General features: G+C 38.6%; 1 protein-coding gene across 3 annotated transcripts in view; it reads right to left on the bottom strand.

The window, feature by feature from the left end:
* The window catches only part of WDR27 (WD repeat domain 27), a 679,631-nt gene that overhangs the window by 140,474 nt on the left and 522,230 nt on the right, over positions 1 to 16,927 (bottom strand). For all 3 annotated transcript variants that reach the window (XM_044290035.1, XM_044290036.1, XM_044290037.1), the window contains one exon: positions 11,521 to 11,618. In XM_044290035.1, the coding sequence (XP_044145970.1) occupies positions 11,521 to 11,618 (98 nt within the window). The remainder of the gene's footprint in view (positions 1 to 11,520; positions 11,619 to 16,927) is intronic.

The following is a 16,927-nucleotide window of genomic DNA, read 5'->3' as shown; positions in this document are numbered from 1 at the left end:
AGGGATGGACATGGTCAGAAACAATGCTCAGGTAGCCCGTGGCATTTAAACGATGGCCAATTGGCACTAAGGGGCCTAAAGTGTGCCCAGAAAACATCCCCCACACCATTACACCACCACCAGCCTGCACAGTAGTAACAAGGCATGATGGATACATGTTCTCATTCTGTTTATGCCAAATTCGGACTCTACCATTTGAATGTCTCAACAGAAATCAGACCAGGCAACATTTTTCCAGTCTTCAACAGTCCAATTTTGGTGAGCTTGTGCAAATTGTAGCCTCTTTTTCCTATTTGTAGTGGAGATGAGTGGTACCCGGTGGGGTCTTCTGCTGTTGTAGCCCACCTTTCTTTCCCATTCTGACATTCAGTTTGGAGTTTAGGAGATTGTCTTGACAAGGACCACAACCCTACATGCATTGAAGCAACTGCCATGTGATTGGTTGACTAGATAATCGCATTAATGAGAAATAGAACAGGTGTTCCTAATAATTCTTTAGGTGAGTGTATATATATATATATATATATATATATATGTATATATATATATATATATATATATATATATATTTCAGAAAAAAAATAGAAAAAGAAAAGTGCTCCAAAAGCAGCAGAACTTTATGTCACTGGTGACAGAAATTTGTCACTGCTGGCAAATTCAGTGACAAGGACTGGTCACAGGTAGAAGATAGAGGTTTGGAGGTATGGGGGGGTGTTGAAACAGAGTATTTATAATCGGGGACAAGTACAGACATCACCAATATAATTTTTTTTCCAATAAACGTCTAACTTACCCTAAAACTAAGAGCTCTAACCCTAATAACTCCCTAACTAACCCTAATGATTTGCCAAAAACAGGCTACTGACAGTATGGATGACAGGGACTGGGGTGCTGATGTACTGTCACTATTGTCAGACAGCACACAGGTACAGGGGACAAATGAGGGTCACAGGGGACTAATGAGGGGTGATGAAGGGCACAGTAAACAAATGAGGGGCACTTTTGGTGTGTGTGTGTTTTTTTTTTTCACAGGTCTAACTTTGCTCTGCCTCCGATCACTTCTCTGACTGAAATGAGAGGATTGAAGGTGAGAGATGGCATTCTGTACATAACTTATTGTGATTGGCCCACAGTCAGGAACAGACCAATCACAATGAATTATGTACAGAAAGCTATTTCTCATCACCGATCCTCTCATTGCAGCTACAGCCGGATGCCAGAAGAGGAGGAGATGTGTGCGCGCATGCGCACACACGCGAGATCGCTCGTTGAGACAGCAGGATGTGTGGCAGTGATCTGCGGCCGGGACCACTGCTGATTGGTCCCTGGCCATCAAGGGGAAGCTGTTCGTTCCCCGACACAGCAAGGTAATTTGCACTTCAGGTGCGCGATCTCGGCAGAGGAGCATTTAAATGACCGCCGTGCATGTACGGCGTTCTGGGTTATGGCACAGTTTTTCCCCACCGTACATGCACAGATTTTTGCGCTAAGGGGTTAAAGGATGGACTTCTGCCTTCTATGTGCTTGGTATTGCAGCTTAATCCTATTTAGATTAATTAAATTCAGCTGCACAAAGGCCACGAGACCAATGGATGGGTTGCAACAGGTGCTTCCGTCTCTGCCTGGTATGACCTATATTCAGGAGGTCAGTGTTGGTATCTTATGTTTTCTATTGCATTGAAGCTGCAGTAATTTCTTCTCTGCATTGCTTAGGAGCCTCCTTGCTCTGCTCTTTGGTAGTCTTGTGCTTTCACTCTGGCTGACTCCATGTATGGCTCCGTATACAAAGCTCTGCTCTCTTGGAGTCCCTGTTTTCACTCTGGTTCACTCCACTCTATATATGGCTGTCTCTCCATTAGCGCTATGATTATAAAGCATTCTGACAGTGCTTGATACCCCTGCATATATTTAACTTTTATTCTGTCTCCCCTGTCACTGCTGGGTCCTAAACCCAGGATCTTCTATATGGGAGTGTCATGCCTTTTCATAGGTAAATACATTGATATCCAATTCATTTTTAGTCAAGATGGATGTTCATTACCTTTAAGAGCCATGCTCGACTATGGTTACAATTTTGTATGTCTTGAGAAGGCCAAAGTAAGGTCACACGAAGGTTTCTACTTTTTAGTGTTATTCTTCTCATGAATGTACCAGTCTGAGAAGAGGCCTTTTTATCTACTTTAAAATTTATGACAGGGAGGTAAAGATAAGCTCTATGCAGCTGGTGATAATTACCTATACAATTAGGCATTTATCAATGAAGCAAATGTATAATATTCATGTATTCATTTAATGAGCCTTAGTCCTTAGCATAAGACAATTAGTAGAACATATAATATATATTATACCGTTATATGTGATGAAGACAACATGTATCCAGTATATTATATATATTTCTCATTAGGAGAATTTTTGTCTCTAAAAGAGTGTCTGTGAAGATGTGTGTTTTGTAACAATTATTCACCTCTTTGGTGTAACAGGAGATACTGTTATCTCTGTGAGAAAACAAGGAGAGTCAAGTTATTTACAATGCACAAATAAGCAGTGAGAGAAAAATCCAGAGAGACGCCTAGAGGTCTGTCTCTAATTGCTACAAGTGTCAAATCTAATCCCTATAGCCTTGAATTAAAGCTTTTAAGGTCAAAATGTATATTATACCTTTATTCAGACTTACAGAAGTTAACCCTTTATACTAGGATGCAAATAGCTTACACAGCAGTGCCACCTAGGTATAAGTAGGTGACATTACAACAGTAGCAAAAGTGCATTCTGGGTAAGGTTATGATGTCATTTCTTATCAATAGTCACGCCCATCCGATTATGATTGGAAACTTCCAAACTAGGAAGGTGTGTCTAACTGATAAGTTTGTGTTCATAAACCATACACAGGGGGGAGAAAAGAAGGACAGAGAACAGAGACACACACAAGAAAGAGAGGAAAGAGAAGTAAAGCTGTCTAGAGGGGTCTATCAAGATGGAAGCCATGGTGAGATGTGCTATGATGGACCACCCAGCTTTCCTAGGAGCAGAAGTGAGATTTCTACTAGGACTTGGTAAGAGATACAGAAAATGATATTTCATTTTATTAAGACTAATTTGATAGTGTGGGTGAAATTATACCATCTAGATTGGTGAATAAATACATAATTAAATTAATTGATCATCTCCATATTGAGATGTAGTTTTAGGATATTGTGAGACTTCATTCTACCTGCAGAAGAATCAAGACTCATAATCTAGCAAAACAGTAAATAATTGCTTAGATATATATATATATTGATAGAACATTCTTCGCCAAGCTAAGTGATGGTTTCCCACAGGAAAGACTTATTTCAAGTCCTTTCCATTTGCGATATGGTCTAGCAAAGATCATATATCCCTGTCATTTGTCTTAATAGTCTTACCAAAGTCATATGTGTGAAAATAGTCCAGGATGGGGCGGAAGGATACAGTTATCTCTTCTAAGCTATATCCTTGAATGGATTTGCCCATGCCTGAAGTCATGTGATGTGTAGTTGGTTAGAGGGGGGAAGAATGTATTTAGCATTCCATATTGATGTCTAGGAATAGACATGCCCATCCTGATATCATGAGGTTTTCTCTGAACAAAAGTAATATATATACGTATAACTTATGTTCCTACTTTGATATCCTAACCTAATAATAGCTTGGTTATAATGTGACAAGTTATTTCCACTCACATGTATTGTTAAGCTTGTAATGCTTTATATTAACGCTATATATATTCATTTGCATGTATCATTGTGTTTATTTACTTATATATGTTTATAATCTTGTAACCAATAAATCTGCATATTTTTATAAACCTGTGTATTATTGTATAATGCAGAACTACATGTTTTATCATTAACGTCATCTCACGTCAAAAAGAACTTATTTATCTGAGGAAATAGTCGGACTCAGATGTGAATTGTATCAATTAGGTTGTCTACAATTCACCAGGTCATAATTTTAAGAATTTATGAAAAATTTTATAAATATTTTTTTTTAATGATTAATAATTTTTATGACCATAATTAATAATTCTTAATTGAATTATTATACCCGACATAAATGGAGGTCCCACCGAGATATGATTGATGAGATGACATATTAATGATAAATTGTCATGTATATTGTTGCTGGCATTAGAATGCTACAGCCAGATCACTTTTATAACCCTTAAAAGGGCGTGGTCTATACACAGTCAATATTATTGTCCTGGTACTGAAGGGGTTAAGCCCATACCAGAACCGCAGATAAGTTGTTGCAGTAAAGTGTTATTACACGAATGCAACCAGTACATGACATGTAAATCAACTCAGGAGTTGTTTGTCTATGCTAAACACAATTGATGTTTTTGTATCGCCAGAAATTAATAGTAAATTGTCCCAAGATAGGGAACAGATGTAGGTCTCATTAGCCTAGGCCAGTGATGGCGAACCTATGGCACGGGTGCCAGAGGCGGCACTCGGAGCCCTCTCTGTGGGCACCCACGCCTTGGAAAAAGTCTATGGCGTACCAATATGCTTTAGGCTTTTCCTGTCATTCATCAGCACAGGACGCACTATGAACAGCACAGGCAGCGCACTGAATGTAGGCTATTAAGCTATTATAGCTAAATGATAAAGTACATGGAAGATACACTATATTGGTATTCAGGTTAAATTGCCGTGTTGGCACTTTGCGATAAATAAGTGGGTATTTGGTTGCAGTTTGGGCACTCGGTCTGTAAAAGGTTCACCATCACTGGCCTAGGCGGTACAGGGTCCGGTTCTAGTCCTTTGTTTGACTCAGGAACCTTCCTATTAATTCCTGGCCAGTTGACTCCCATAGTTGGAGATTTACCCCTATATACAGGGAGGTTGAGTTTAGTAACTCAGGGCGTTACAGGATAATAGAGGAACTTTATACATAAAGTCTGACCCGATGTTATTGATAAATAGAATCTATAAGAGAACAATATTAAACGGGTTAATTGCTATGTATGCTAATATAACCATGCTTTCTTATAGGATTCTAATGTACAATTCGCAATTGCCACAGATATGATAATCCCCAAAGGGGGGAATTGTTTTTTTTATCTATCTCTGATTAATCGTTTCAGATTTTAGTTTTGTTTGTGAATTATTATTTTTTAGCAGAGTATCTAGAACCTGTTAAATTGTTTCAATAGTAAAAAGCGCAAAACTGTATTTAAATAGCTCTGTTAACTAACCCTAATTGCCTTAAAAAGTCTCCTAAGGGAGGGGTGAGGAGTAGTTTGCAGTAAGAGCAAACCAGAGTATACTCCCGGGGTCACAGAGCTGTGTCATATATACAATCAGTTTTCCTGCAGATGCTGTATGTCCCAAATTTTGCCCACCATCTTAAAGATGGGAGGGGGGAAAGAGCACATTCCTAAGTTTAGATGCATGTCAGTGAAAAGGTCAGAGGTTGCAGAACTGCGCTGTGAGCTGATTTCTTAAGTCAGCCTAATGGAAAGGAAAAGTAAGATTCTCCCAACTCCATTGAATGTAAATTCTTTATCTCATGAAGTGAATAAAGAGTAAAGGAAAAGTTGTTTAATACTTCGCTGACATACGAATGTCCAGTAAACGAAGCGAACTGCTTCATTAAATTAATAGTTATAGCAAGTCAATAAATGATTAATGATATTGATTACTAATCAAATTTTTCCACAGGATCATTAACATGATGTTTGTGTAGAGTTTTATTTCAGGGCTAAAAACGCCAAGAGCTGAACTGATTGAAAAATCAAAAATTTGAAGATTGAGACACATCATAAATTTCATATGATTGGTGGTGGTATCGTATGACTGAAAAGAGACTGAACAGTTATACTAACCATATTGTTTGTCTATCAATTGTGACTAACTAGTCGTCACTGTATTCCATGTAGAGATATGGACGCATATATATTACTCTGTTTCGAGGTGGTCTCAAAGTATTGATTGGATTATTATCCTAAAAAAAAAAAACATTATAAATAGGCATAACACCGAAGGCTGCATTAGCCTAGCAGAGGAAGAATAGTTATATCTATTCATGATACCCTGTAGTTTGTTTTTCTTTGAAAAAAAAAAACATAAAAAAAAAGTCCTCAACTAGCTGCTGACTAAATTATGGCATAAGTCAAAGGCCTAAAATAGGCAGGTATATGTTTGATAAAGTTTTTGCTGCGTTGTTGCTCATACTGTCTGTTGTTTTCTTAAGCTTAGATGATGGCCCGAGATGGGATCACGTGTTGATGGAAGGTCAGATGGCGGAATCCTAAAAGTCTTTGTATCCGGAACCAAGAGAACCTGAGGCCAAGGCTATCCGAGACGCAAGAGACGTCCAATCGGAGCCAACCCAGATGTATCCAAGATGTATCCAGGAGGGACAAGTGGACAGAGCCCAGGAGATTCGACAGCCGCTGCAAAAGTACATCACACCAATGCAACATGACAAAGTATTCGAGATCGCAGACATGAAGATATGATGCCAAGCACCACTCGCTAAATCGAGTTGCTAAGTTGCTGACAAGCCAGGAAGCTATTACTTCCAAGTTTTCATTTTAGCAGCAACGTTATTAAGTTAGAGGACCAAAGAAAGATCTTAACTAGAGACATGTTTCCAGAAAGTCCAGAAAATGACCGAAACGTCTTTCTCTCTACAGTGGTCATAAAAGAAAAAGAACGAAACCATTGTATAATATGCGTTCTATGAACCAACGTGTTTATCAATACTGCAAGAAATGTAACCTACTTGTAGTTTAACTAATCATAAAGTTTGTGCGTTAGATTTCTGTCGTAAAAGTACACACAAAATTGTGATACATTTATTCCAAGGTAAAACTTGCGTTCCCCAATCTTTAGAAGAAGACATATGAAAAGCCCTTTATTGCATTTCAGCCTATTCAACCTTCTGATAACGAAATTGAATATGCTGAAAAGGGGGATTTGTCGTGCCTTTTCATAGGTAAATACATTGATATCCAATTCATTTTTAGTCAAGATGTATGTTCATTACCTTTAAGAGCCATGCTCGACTATGGTTACAATTTTGTATGTCTTGAGAAGGCCAAAGTAAGGTCACACGAAGGTTTCTACTTTTTAGTGTTATTCTTCTCATGAATGTACCAGTCTGAGAAGAGGCCTTTTTATCTACTTTAAAATTTATGACAGGGAGGTAAAGATAAGCTCTATGCAGCTGGTGATAATTACCTATACAATTAGGCATTTATCAATGAAGCAAATGTATAATATTCATGTATTCATTTAATGAGCCTTAGTCCTTAGCATAAGACAATCAGTAGAACATATAATATATATTATACCGTTATATGTGATGAAGACAACATGTATCCAGTATATTATATATATTTCTCATTAGGAGAATTTTTGTCTCTAAAAGAGTGTCTGTGAAGATGTGTGTTTTGTAACAATTATTCACCTCTTTGGTGTAACAGGAGATACTGTTATCTCTGTGAGAAAACAAGGAGAGTCAAGTTATTTACAATGCACAAATAAGCAGTGAGAGAAAAATCCAGAGACGCCTAGAGGTCTGTCTCTAATTGCTACAAGTGTCAAATCTAATCCCTATAGCCTTGAATTAAAGCTTTTAAGGTCAAAATGTATATTATACCTTTATTCAGACTTACAGAAGTTAACCCTTTATACTAGGATGCAAATAGCTTACACAGCAGTGCTACCTAGGTATGAGTAGGTGACATTACAACAGTAGCAAAAGTGCATTCTGGGTAAGGTTATGATGTCATTTCTTATCAATAGTCACGCCCATCCGATTATGATTGGAAACTTCCAAACTAGGAAGGTGTGTCTAACTCATAAGTTTGTGTTCATAAACCATACACAGGGGGGAGAAAAGAAGGACAGAGAACAGAGACACACACAAGAAAGAGAGGAAAGAGAAGTAAAGCTGTCTAGAGGGGTCTATCAAGATGGAAGCCATGGTGAGATGTGCTATGATGGACCACCCAGCTTTCCTAGGAGCAGAAGTGAGATTTCTACTAGGACTTGGTAAGAGATACAGAAAATGATATTTCATTTTATTAAGACTAATTTGATAGTGTGGGTGAAATTATACCATCTAGATTGGCGAATAAATACATAATTAAATTAATTGATCATCTCCATATTGAGATGTAGTTTTAGGATATTGTGAGACTTCATTCTACCTGCAGAAGAATCAAGACTCATAATCTAGCAAAACAGTAAATAATTGCTTAGATATATATATATTGATAGAACATTCTTCGCCAAGCTAAGTGATGGTTTCCCACAGGAAAGACTTATTTCAAGTCCTTTCCATTTAAGATATGGTCTAGCAAAGATCATATATCCCTGTCATTTATCTTAATAGTCTTACCAAAGTCATATGTGTGAAAATAGTCCAGGATGGGGCGGAAGGATACAGTTATCTCTTCTAAGCTATATCCTTGAATGGATTTGCCCATGCCTGAAGTCATGTGATGTGTAGTTGGTTAGAGGGGGGAAGAATGTATTTAGCATTCCATATTGATGTCTAGGAATAGACATGTCCATCCTGATATCATGAGGTTTTCTCTGAACAAAAGTAACATATATACGTATAACTTATGTTCCTACTTTGATATCCTAACCTAATAATAGCTTGGTTATAATGTGACAAGTTATTTCCACTCACATGTATTGTTAAGCTTGTAATGCTTTATATTAACGCTATATATATTCATTTGCATGTATCATTGTGTTTATTTACTTATATATGTTTATAATCTTGTAACCAATAAATCTGCATATTTTTATAAACCTGTGTATTATTGTATAATGCAGAACTACATGTTTTATCATTAACGTCATCTCATGTCAAAAAGAACTTATTTATCTGAGGAAATAGTCGGCCTCAGATGTGAATTGTATCGATTTGGTTGTCTACAATTCACCAGGTCATGATTTTAAGAATTTATGACAAATTTTACAAAATTAATTATTTTTATGATTAATTATTTTTATGACCATAATTAATAATTCTTAATTGAATTATTACAACCCGACAGGAGGCAGAAACTCTAAGCAGTGAGCCGCAAAGCTCACCATTATTAAAAGGAGGATTTTCTCTAATTAAAAACCTCAATAGTATTTCCCATGCATATTGAACAGGTATCTATCTACACATAAATCACTTTATATAGCAGACATTGTATGAGTGTTCTTTTTTTCTTTTATGAGGATAAAAGCAGAAGTATAACTATGGTAGTAATTGTGCAAAATAAGTAACAATAATCACAAAACTGTCCATTATATGAGAACAATAAAAATAAAAGAATCAGCGGAGCGAAACGTGCGTCGGGTGCGCTCACAGCTGACTAGAGGTTTGATCCCCGTATTGGACCATTACCTAGGTATTTCACTGTCCTTGTTTCCCTTTTAGCTGCCTGTTATTTATACATCCACAGATGGTTTTCATTATGGGACCCTATGTGGATGTTTATACATAAGGCATCTGGGTATATGGGGTAGTTTCCTGGGAGATTACCTGTATATCTTTGCTATTGCTCTTTTGAGATATTCTTGTAATGAGCAAGACAAGTTGTGGGGATCTCATACCTTGTTTGTCAGCAGGTGAGCTACTTGTCACAGCACCTACCTGCATTGCTGCTATGCTTTTGATATTAATTATTTTTTGATTCATGAGCAATTATTAATTACCTAATAATGTTTTCATATTATTTATATGTGTGTCCCTACAGTTTTTTTTGGTGTTTTATGTGATGTCATGCATTTTTCCAACAGGTTGTTGGTTTAATAGGTTGTACTAATATGTTAGTAATTGTGCAAAATAAGTAACAATAATCACAAAACTGTCCATTATATGAGAACAATTAAAAAAATCTGATGAAGCATTTTCATCAAATTACAGAAATGAACACCACCTGATGGAACCCACTGACTATGATGGAATCTGGTATTCATTAGAAAACAGGGCATTTTACCAAACTTGAAAACGCAGCATAATGTGCTTTTCTGTCCAATACAGATGTGGGCGATATGTAACATGGACTTACATACGGGGATCTTATTTTCCAGAAAGGGAGTGAGAAGATGACCATTCATCTAATCCTCTCAGCACGGAATTAGTTATTTTTATTGACGCCATAACAGATACATTTACCAGCATAAAGATCAAAGCATCAGATCAGTTACACCAAAGACAGAAATACCAGTAAAGTCTCTGAGGTACACTGCCCCTCCAGTCCGCACTGGATCTTCTGTAAACCTGTGGAGCACTTCTCCAATGATACCAATTACACAATGCAGTAATAGTGACTATTACTAGACAGGAAAATTGATTTCTGACAGAATGAAAAAACAATTTCCTCACTGACATAAACCCTCACCTATTATTAGTTTTATATGACAAACCAGGGCAAACTGGATTCCTGCATAGGACTGCACAAAAAGGGACAGTAGTAACACAAGTGTAGGAGAAGCGGCACTCGTCTGGAGCATTGCCTTCTCTTCAAACCACTGTTGGACCCCCGCAGATCAGATATTGATGACCTATCCTGAGGATGTACTTTGATTAACATATATTGTCATTTTAATACCCAAGAACAAAGGCTGCACAACCCCTTTAATCCTTTTTTTATTTTTTTTTATTACCGCATGTGATAAATTATTTTTATATTCATACCAATTACATTTTTTTATATTTTTCTTTATGATAAATGTGACTTTTTAATTTTTATATATATTTTTAAAAACTGATTTTTACTTTTATTTTTGGTCCTCTTAGGGAATCTGAACATGTGATTGTTCAATCGCTTGTACAGTTAACAGCGATACATCTGTAGTAATTCGGCCAGCATTTTACACTGTTTCAGAGGCAGCGTGTAACAGGATCGATAAGGCCCCTAGCTGCCATAGTAAAGAGAACCCCACCATTGCATTGCAATGTGAGTGATATTTCTGCTACTGAATCAAAGGGTTAAAAGGCCAGGATCTGAGTTATCTCCAATCCTGGTCACTGCAGGTGGGTATCTGCTATGCAATACAGCTGGCATCTTCCATGTATGGAGTGAGCACAGCCCTTTAGTCTGCTCCAAACACTCCTTGTGCACCTTAGGTGCACAGTTATGCTGAAGTTAACAAAGAGGTTAAAGGGGTTGTCTAATCTTGCCGTTACGTGAGATTATACACAGTCTCGACCACCAGCTGACTGGGAAACAGCAGAGCACTCTGGCACTTTCTGTTTTAGTTGTTCCCATTGTGGTGCATGAGAGTTACAGAAATAGCATAGCACAGCAAGCTATGATGTTTCCCTAACTCTGTTTCCATAGCTCTCATACACCGCAATGGGAACTACTGAAACAGTGCGCAGGAGCGCTCTGCTGTTTCCTGGTTGAGACTGTGTCTCATCTCACCTTAGTAATGGTGATCTGAGACAACCCCCTTAGCTTTAATTTTTTATATTAAAAAAAATCTATGAATCAACAGAAACCAACATTCAGTCAGGTGTAAATTCCTTGCTTACCGTAAAGTCCTTATATCCCATAATTTTAGGCAGTCACCAATGGCCATGGTCACAAAAAGATTATAAGCTTCAGATGGCTGTGTGCTAAATGCAGAGCCCTAAGAACAGAAAACAAGATTAATAGATTAGACCAAGGCTACTTTTACACTTGGGTCATTGTTTTTCAGTATTGAGATCTGTTCCAGCATAAAAATGGGGTAAAAAAAAGGATCAGTCACTGAAAACAATGTAAGTCAATGGTGATGGATCCGTTTTTTAGGAGCCTAAAAAAAACTGATCCGTCACTCATTGACTTTCAATCTATTTAGTGACAGATCTGTTTTTTTACCATTTTGATTTCACACAACCGCATCCTAATGGAACAGATGCATCCTAATGTGCAAGATCAAAACAGATTCTTTTAATTTTGGTATTAAGATCCTCTGCCGGATCTCAATACCGGAATAAACAACACAAGTGTGAAAGTAGCTTAGGTAGGTCAATAGGTTAATATTTTATACAATTTAAATACACTGGAAAATACTACACATACCTAAACTAACAACCCTAGCAGTAAATGGCAAGTCCAATTTAAATCCATGAACTGGAAAAGAAAAAAAAGAAAAAACGCAGCACTCTCCGGCTAAGGCTAGGTTCCCATTTGTGGTGGAGGTTCCATTTGGTGCCTCAATCGTAGATTCAGACAAAAAACCACAGCATGCTGAACTATTTTGTTTGGCAGAATGACAAATCCTGACAGACGTCATTATAGTCAATAATGGCATCTGTCGTAAGACAGATCCAGTGCTTTTTTTTTTTTTTTTTTTTTTGGGTGTTTTACTGTTCCTAGACAAGAATAGAAAATATGCTGGAGATGTAAAAGACCGTCTTTATAGTAATGCATTTTTAAAATTAATGGTGTGGCAGACACAGTCCAATGATACAGAAAACAGCAATGCAGACTTCATCCCACACATTATTTATATTCATCATTATCAGGTAATACATCATTAGATAAAGAAAATTAAATCTAAATATGACAAAAGCACTTGAGTCTGTAAGGCTGTTTTCACACCGTTTGATCAGTGATTTCCATCGGTGATTGTGAGCAAGAACCAGGGCAGAACACGTGCAAATCTTTCTTTTATATCTATATACTATTTCTGTATAGGTTCCGCTTCTGATTATGGCCCAGTGTCACTGATGGAAATCACTGATCAAATACTGACTCTATGAAAGTAGCCCAACAGGTCATCTGTTGTTGGAATTCTTTATACTACCTCAATGCCAGAAAAGGAGAGAAATGTGATCCAACTGGTGGGGGCCCCACCACTTATAATACAATAATGGGTATATGTCTTTAATGTACTCTGCATGGCATGGCATGAACATGACAACTGACAGACTGATAATTCCCAGCAGTGTGCAAATACTAGTCCAAATACAAATACCAGCAAGGAACTCTGGAAAACTTGATCTCTGAGGCCTGTAGAATTGCGGCTATGGACAGGCCATAGTCCAGGATTAGTAAGGAATTTAGTGCATCTATTCACCCACTAGCCTTATTACATCTACAGAACCATGAAATTCTGCATCTAATGAAGGAAAATCTCTTGCTTTGGTCTACTATATAGGTTTATCTTTCGGCTTTCTTACCGACTACAGGTAACCCAAGGTTTCTTGATGATAAGCCACCCTGTATTTATGATCTTCTAAACAATGCAGGATGCAGTATAAAAAATTTTTTTTTATGATAACTCCTTTAAACTCCTTAGCGCTGTTTAAATTCACCCCTTTAATCGACACTTTGCTTATCTGAAAATTAAACATTTGTGACATACCTTAAAACGCTTGGGATGCTGCTTTAAACCACTTGAATAAACTGCCTAAACCTAATCTTAGATGGACTAACACAGGGATCAGCAACCTTCGGCACTCCAGCTGTTGTGAAACTACAATTCCCAGCATGCTCCATTTATTTCTGTGACAGTTCTGAGAAGAGCAGAGGAAGTATGCATGCTGGGAGTTATAGTTTCACAACAGCTGGAGTGCCGGAGGTTGCCTACCTCTGGACTAACATGTCACCATGCCCTGGTAAATGGTCATTCCATCTATCCCCTCTCTCAGTGCAAGATGTGCTGGAAGCCACCCTGAAATTGGATTCAATCCTTCCCTATGATAGTTCTAGGACAATGTCCTTAATGATATTTCACAGAGAATGGTCAAAATCCAAAATGCTCCAATCTGGCTCGTTCAGTTGTTCAAAATGCACTGTGATTAATGCTGATATCTTCCATTATCTGTGCGAATGCCGTAAGATACAATGAGTATGGTATACTTATAGTATTTGTTCTATGTCACTTTAATCTTAAAGAGGACCTGTCACCCCCCTGACATGCCTGTTTTAATAGCTTCAAGCATTCCCCATGTAATAACAATTCAGGAGCATCTATTCTTATGAGTCTGTGTTGTGTAATTCCTTTATTATTTCTCTTTATTATTTCTAGAAGTTATGAATCAATTGCTAGCAGTCTGCAGTTATGGTACAGAAGGGAGGTAACCCCCTAAACAGTCTAAAAATGGCAGCACTGATTGGATAGAGTGAGTCTGTGCAGGTACACCCCCCCCCCCCCCCCCCAACTGGTCACCACTCCTCTGTACCCTTACTGCAGACTGCTAGCAATTCATTCATAACTTCTAGCAGAAATAATAGAGGAATGGCACAACATACAGACATAAGAATAGATGTTTCAGAATTGTTATTACATGGGGAATGGATGTAGCTATTAAAATAGGCATGTCAGGAGCGGTGAAATGTCCTATTTAAGGGTCTACAACAATTTTTGACGATTAAGTAACTTTTCTGTTTCTACTCTTCATAAAAAAACTGTAAAAAGAGTTTAGATAGATAATGAGATAGATTTGCAAAACAATTACATTTTGTTCCATGATAATCACAGAGTTGCTCAAGATTCAAAAACAATGCAGCTCAAATCAGGCAATACTTGCTGCAAAAGTAGCTATGTACTAAAGCATTTAAAACTTTTACTAGATAGAATTAAAACCATAGGACTACACAAAACACAATAGTTACCTTAAAGAAGCACCCCTACAAAAATGATGTACTCTTGCTTTTTAAATAGGTACATGATATTTGTCTTTATTATAATTTACATCATGGGCATTTCTAACGGGCCACAGAAATGAGGTACAAGAGTCACCAGTAATCTGGTTCCGTGGGAGTCTCCATGACAGATCTGAGACAACTTTTTCCTTACAGGACAGGAAAAAACACAGCATGCCCTTTCCTTCACTTTTTGTGGCCTTTTCTGGAGATATGTGCGGATCTCAGAGGTGGGGCACGCACCTTTCTCCAGAATGGGTGTCCAAAAGTGAAGAAAACTATGGAAGAAATATTATTTTTCCAGTTCCACCACATTTGAATTTTTTTTGTTTCCCACCACATTGTAAGTAATATAAAATGGTGACACTAGAAAGTACATCTAGTCCTGCAAAAATCAATCCCTCATACAACTATGTGAATGGAAAAATAAAAACAGGAGATAGGTGCTGGTCTCAGACGTGGGACCTGCACATAACTGACTTTGACAGTATATGCCATCAAAGTCTGAGATGATACAACCCCTTTAAGGGGTTAAAGTGGTTGTCCAGGATTTTGATACTGATAGTCCATCCTCAAAATAGTTCATCAATATCTGATGTGTAGGGTTGAGACTTCTGGCGCCCCTTGTAATCAGCTGTTTAACCGCCTCCGGACCGCCTAACGCAGATGTGCGGTCCGGAGGCGGCAGCCCTGCGCACAACGACGCATATACGCGTCATCTCGCGAGGGCCGGGATTTCCTGTGAACGCGCGCACACAGGCGTGCGCGCTCACAGGAACGGAAGGTAAGCGAGTGGATCTCCAGCCTGCCAGCGGCGATCGCTCGCTGGCAGGCTGGAGATCTGATTTTTTTTAACCCCTAACAGGTATATTAGACGCTGTTTTGATAACAGCGTCTAATATACCTGCTACCTGGTCCTCTGGTGGTCCCTTTTGTTAGGATCGACCACCAGAGGACACAGGTAGGTCAGTAAAGTCGCACGAAACACCACACTACACTACACCCCCCCCCCCCCCGTCACTTATTAACCCCTGATCACCCATGATCACCCCATATAAACACCCTGATCACCCCCCTGTCATTGATCACCCCCCTGTCAGGCTCCGTTCAGATGTCCGTATGATTTTTACGGATACATGGATCGGATACGCAAAACATATGCGGACGTCTGAATGGAGCCTTACAGGGGGGTGATCAATGACAGGCGGGTGATCACCCCATATACACTCCCTGATCACCCCCTGTCATTGATCACCCCCCTGTAAGGCTCCATTCAGACGTCCGCATGTGTTTTGCGGATCCGATCCATGTATCCATGGATCCGTAAAAATCATACGGACGTCTGAATGGAGCCTTACAGGGGGGTGATCACCCATACACACTCCCTGATCACCCCCTGTCATTGATCACCCCCCTGTAGGGCTCCATTCAGACGTCCGCATTTGTTTTGCGGATCCGATCCATGTATCCATGGATCTGTAAAAATCATACGGATGTCTGAATGGAGCCTTACAGGGGGGTGATCAATGACAGGGGGGTGATCACCCATATACACTCCCTGATCACCCCCTGTCATTGATCACCCCCCTGTAAGGTTCCATTAAGACGTCCGCATGTGTTTTGCGGATCCGATCCATGGATCCGTAAAAATCATACGGACGTCTGAATGGAGCCTTACCAGGGGAAGATCAATGACAGGGGGGTGATCAGGGAGTCTATATGGGTGATCACCCCCCCCTGTAAGGCTCCATTCAGACATTTTTTTGGCCCAAGTTAGCGGAAATATATATATTTTTTGTTTGTTTTTTCTTACAAAGTCTCATATTCCACTAACTTGTGTCAAAAAATAAAATCTCACATGAACTCACCATACCCCTCACGGAATCCAAATGCGTAAACATTTTTAGACATTTATATTCCAGACTTCTTCTCACGCTTTAGGGCCCCTAAAAAGCCAGGGCAGTATAAATACCCCACATGTGACCCCATTTCGGAAAGAAGACACCCCAAGGTATTCCGTGAGGGGCATATTGAGTCTATGAAAGATTGAAATTTTTGTCCTAAGTTAGCGGAAAGTGAGACTTTGTGAGAAAAAAACAAAAAAAATCCATTTCCGCTAACTTATGCAAAAAAAAAAAAATTTCTATGAACTCGCCATGCCCCTCATTGAATACCTTGGGGTGTCTTCTTTCCAAAGTGGGGTCACATGTCGGGTATTTATACTGCCCTGGCTTTTTAGGGGCCCGAAAGTGTGAGAAGAAGTCTGGGATCCAAATATCTAAAAATGCCCTCCTAAAAGGAATT

The sequence above is a fragment of the Bufo gargarizans genome, chromosome 4 (genome assembly GCF_014858855.1).
Source record: "Bufo gargarizans isolate SCDJY-AF-19 chromosome 4, ASM1485885v1, whole genome shotgun sequence".
In the NCBI taxonomy this organism is placed as follows: domain Eukaryota; kingdom Metazoa; phylum Chordata; class Amphibia; order Anura; family Bufonidae; genus Bufo; species Bufo gargarizans.
The sequence above is the reverse complement of the archived record's forward strand: the minus strand, read 5'-3'. Positions and strand labels throughout refer to the sequence as shown.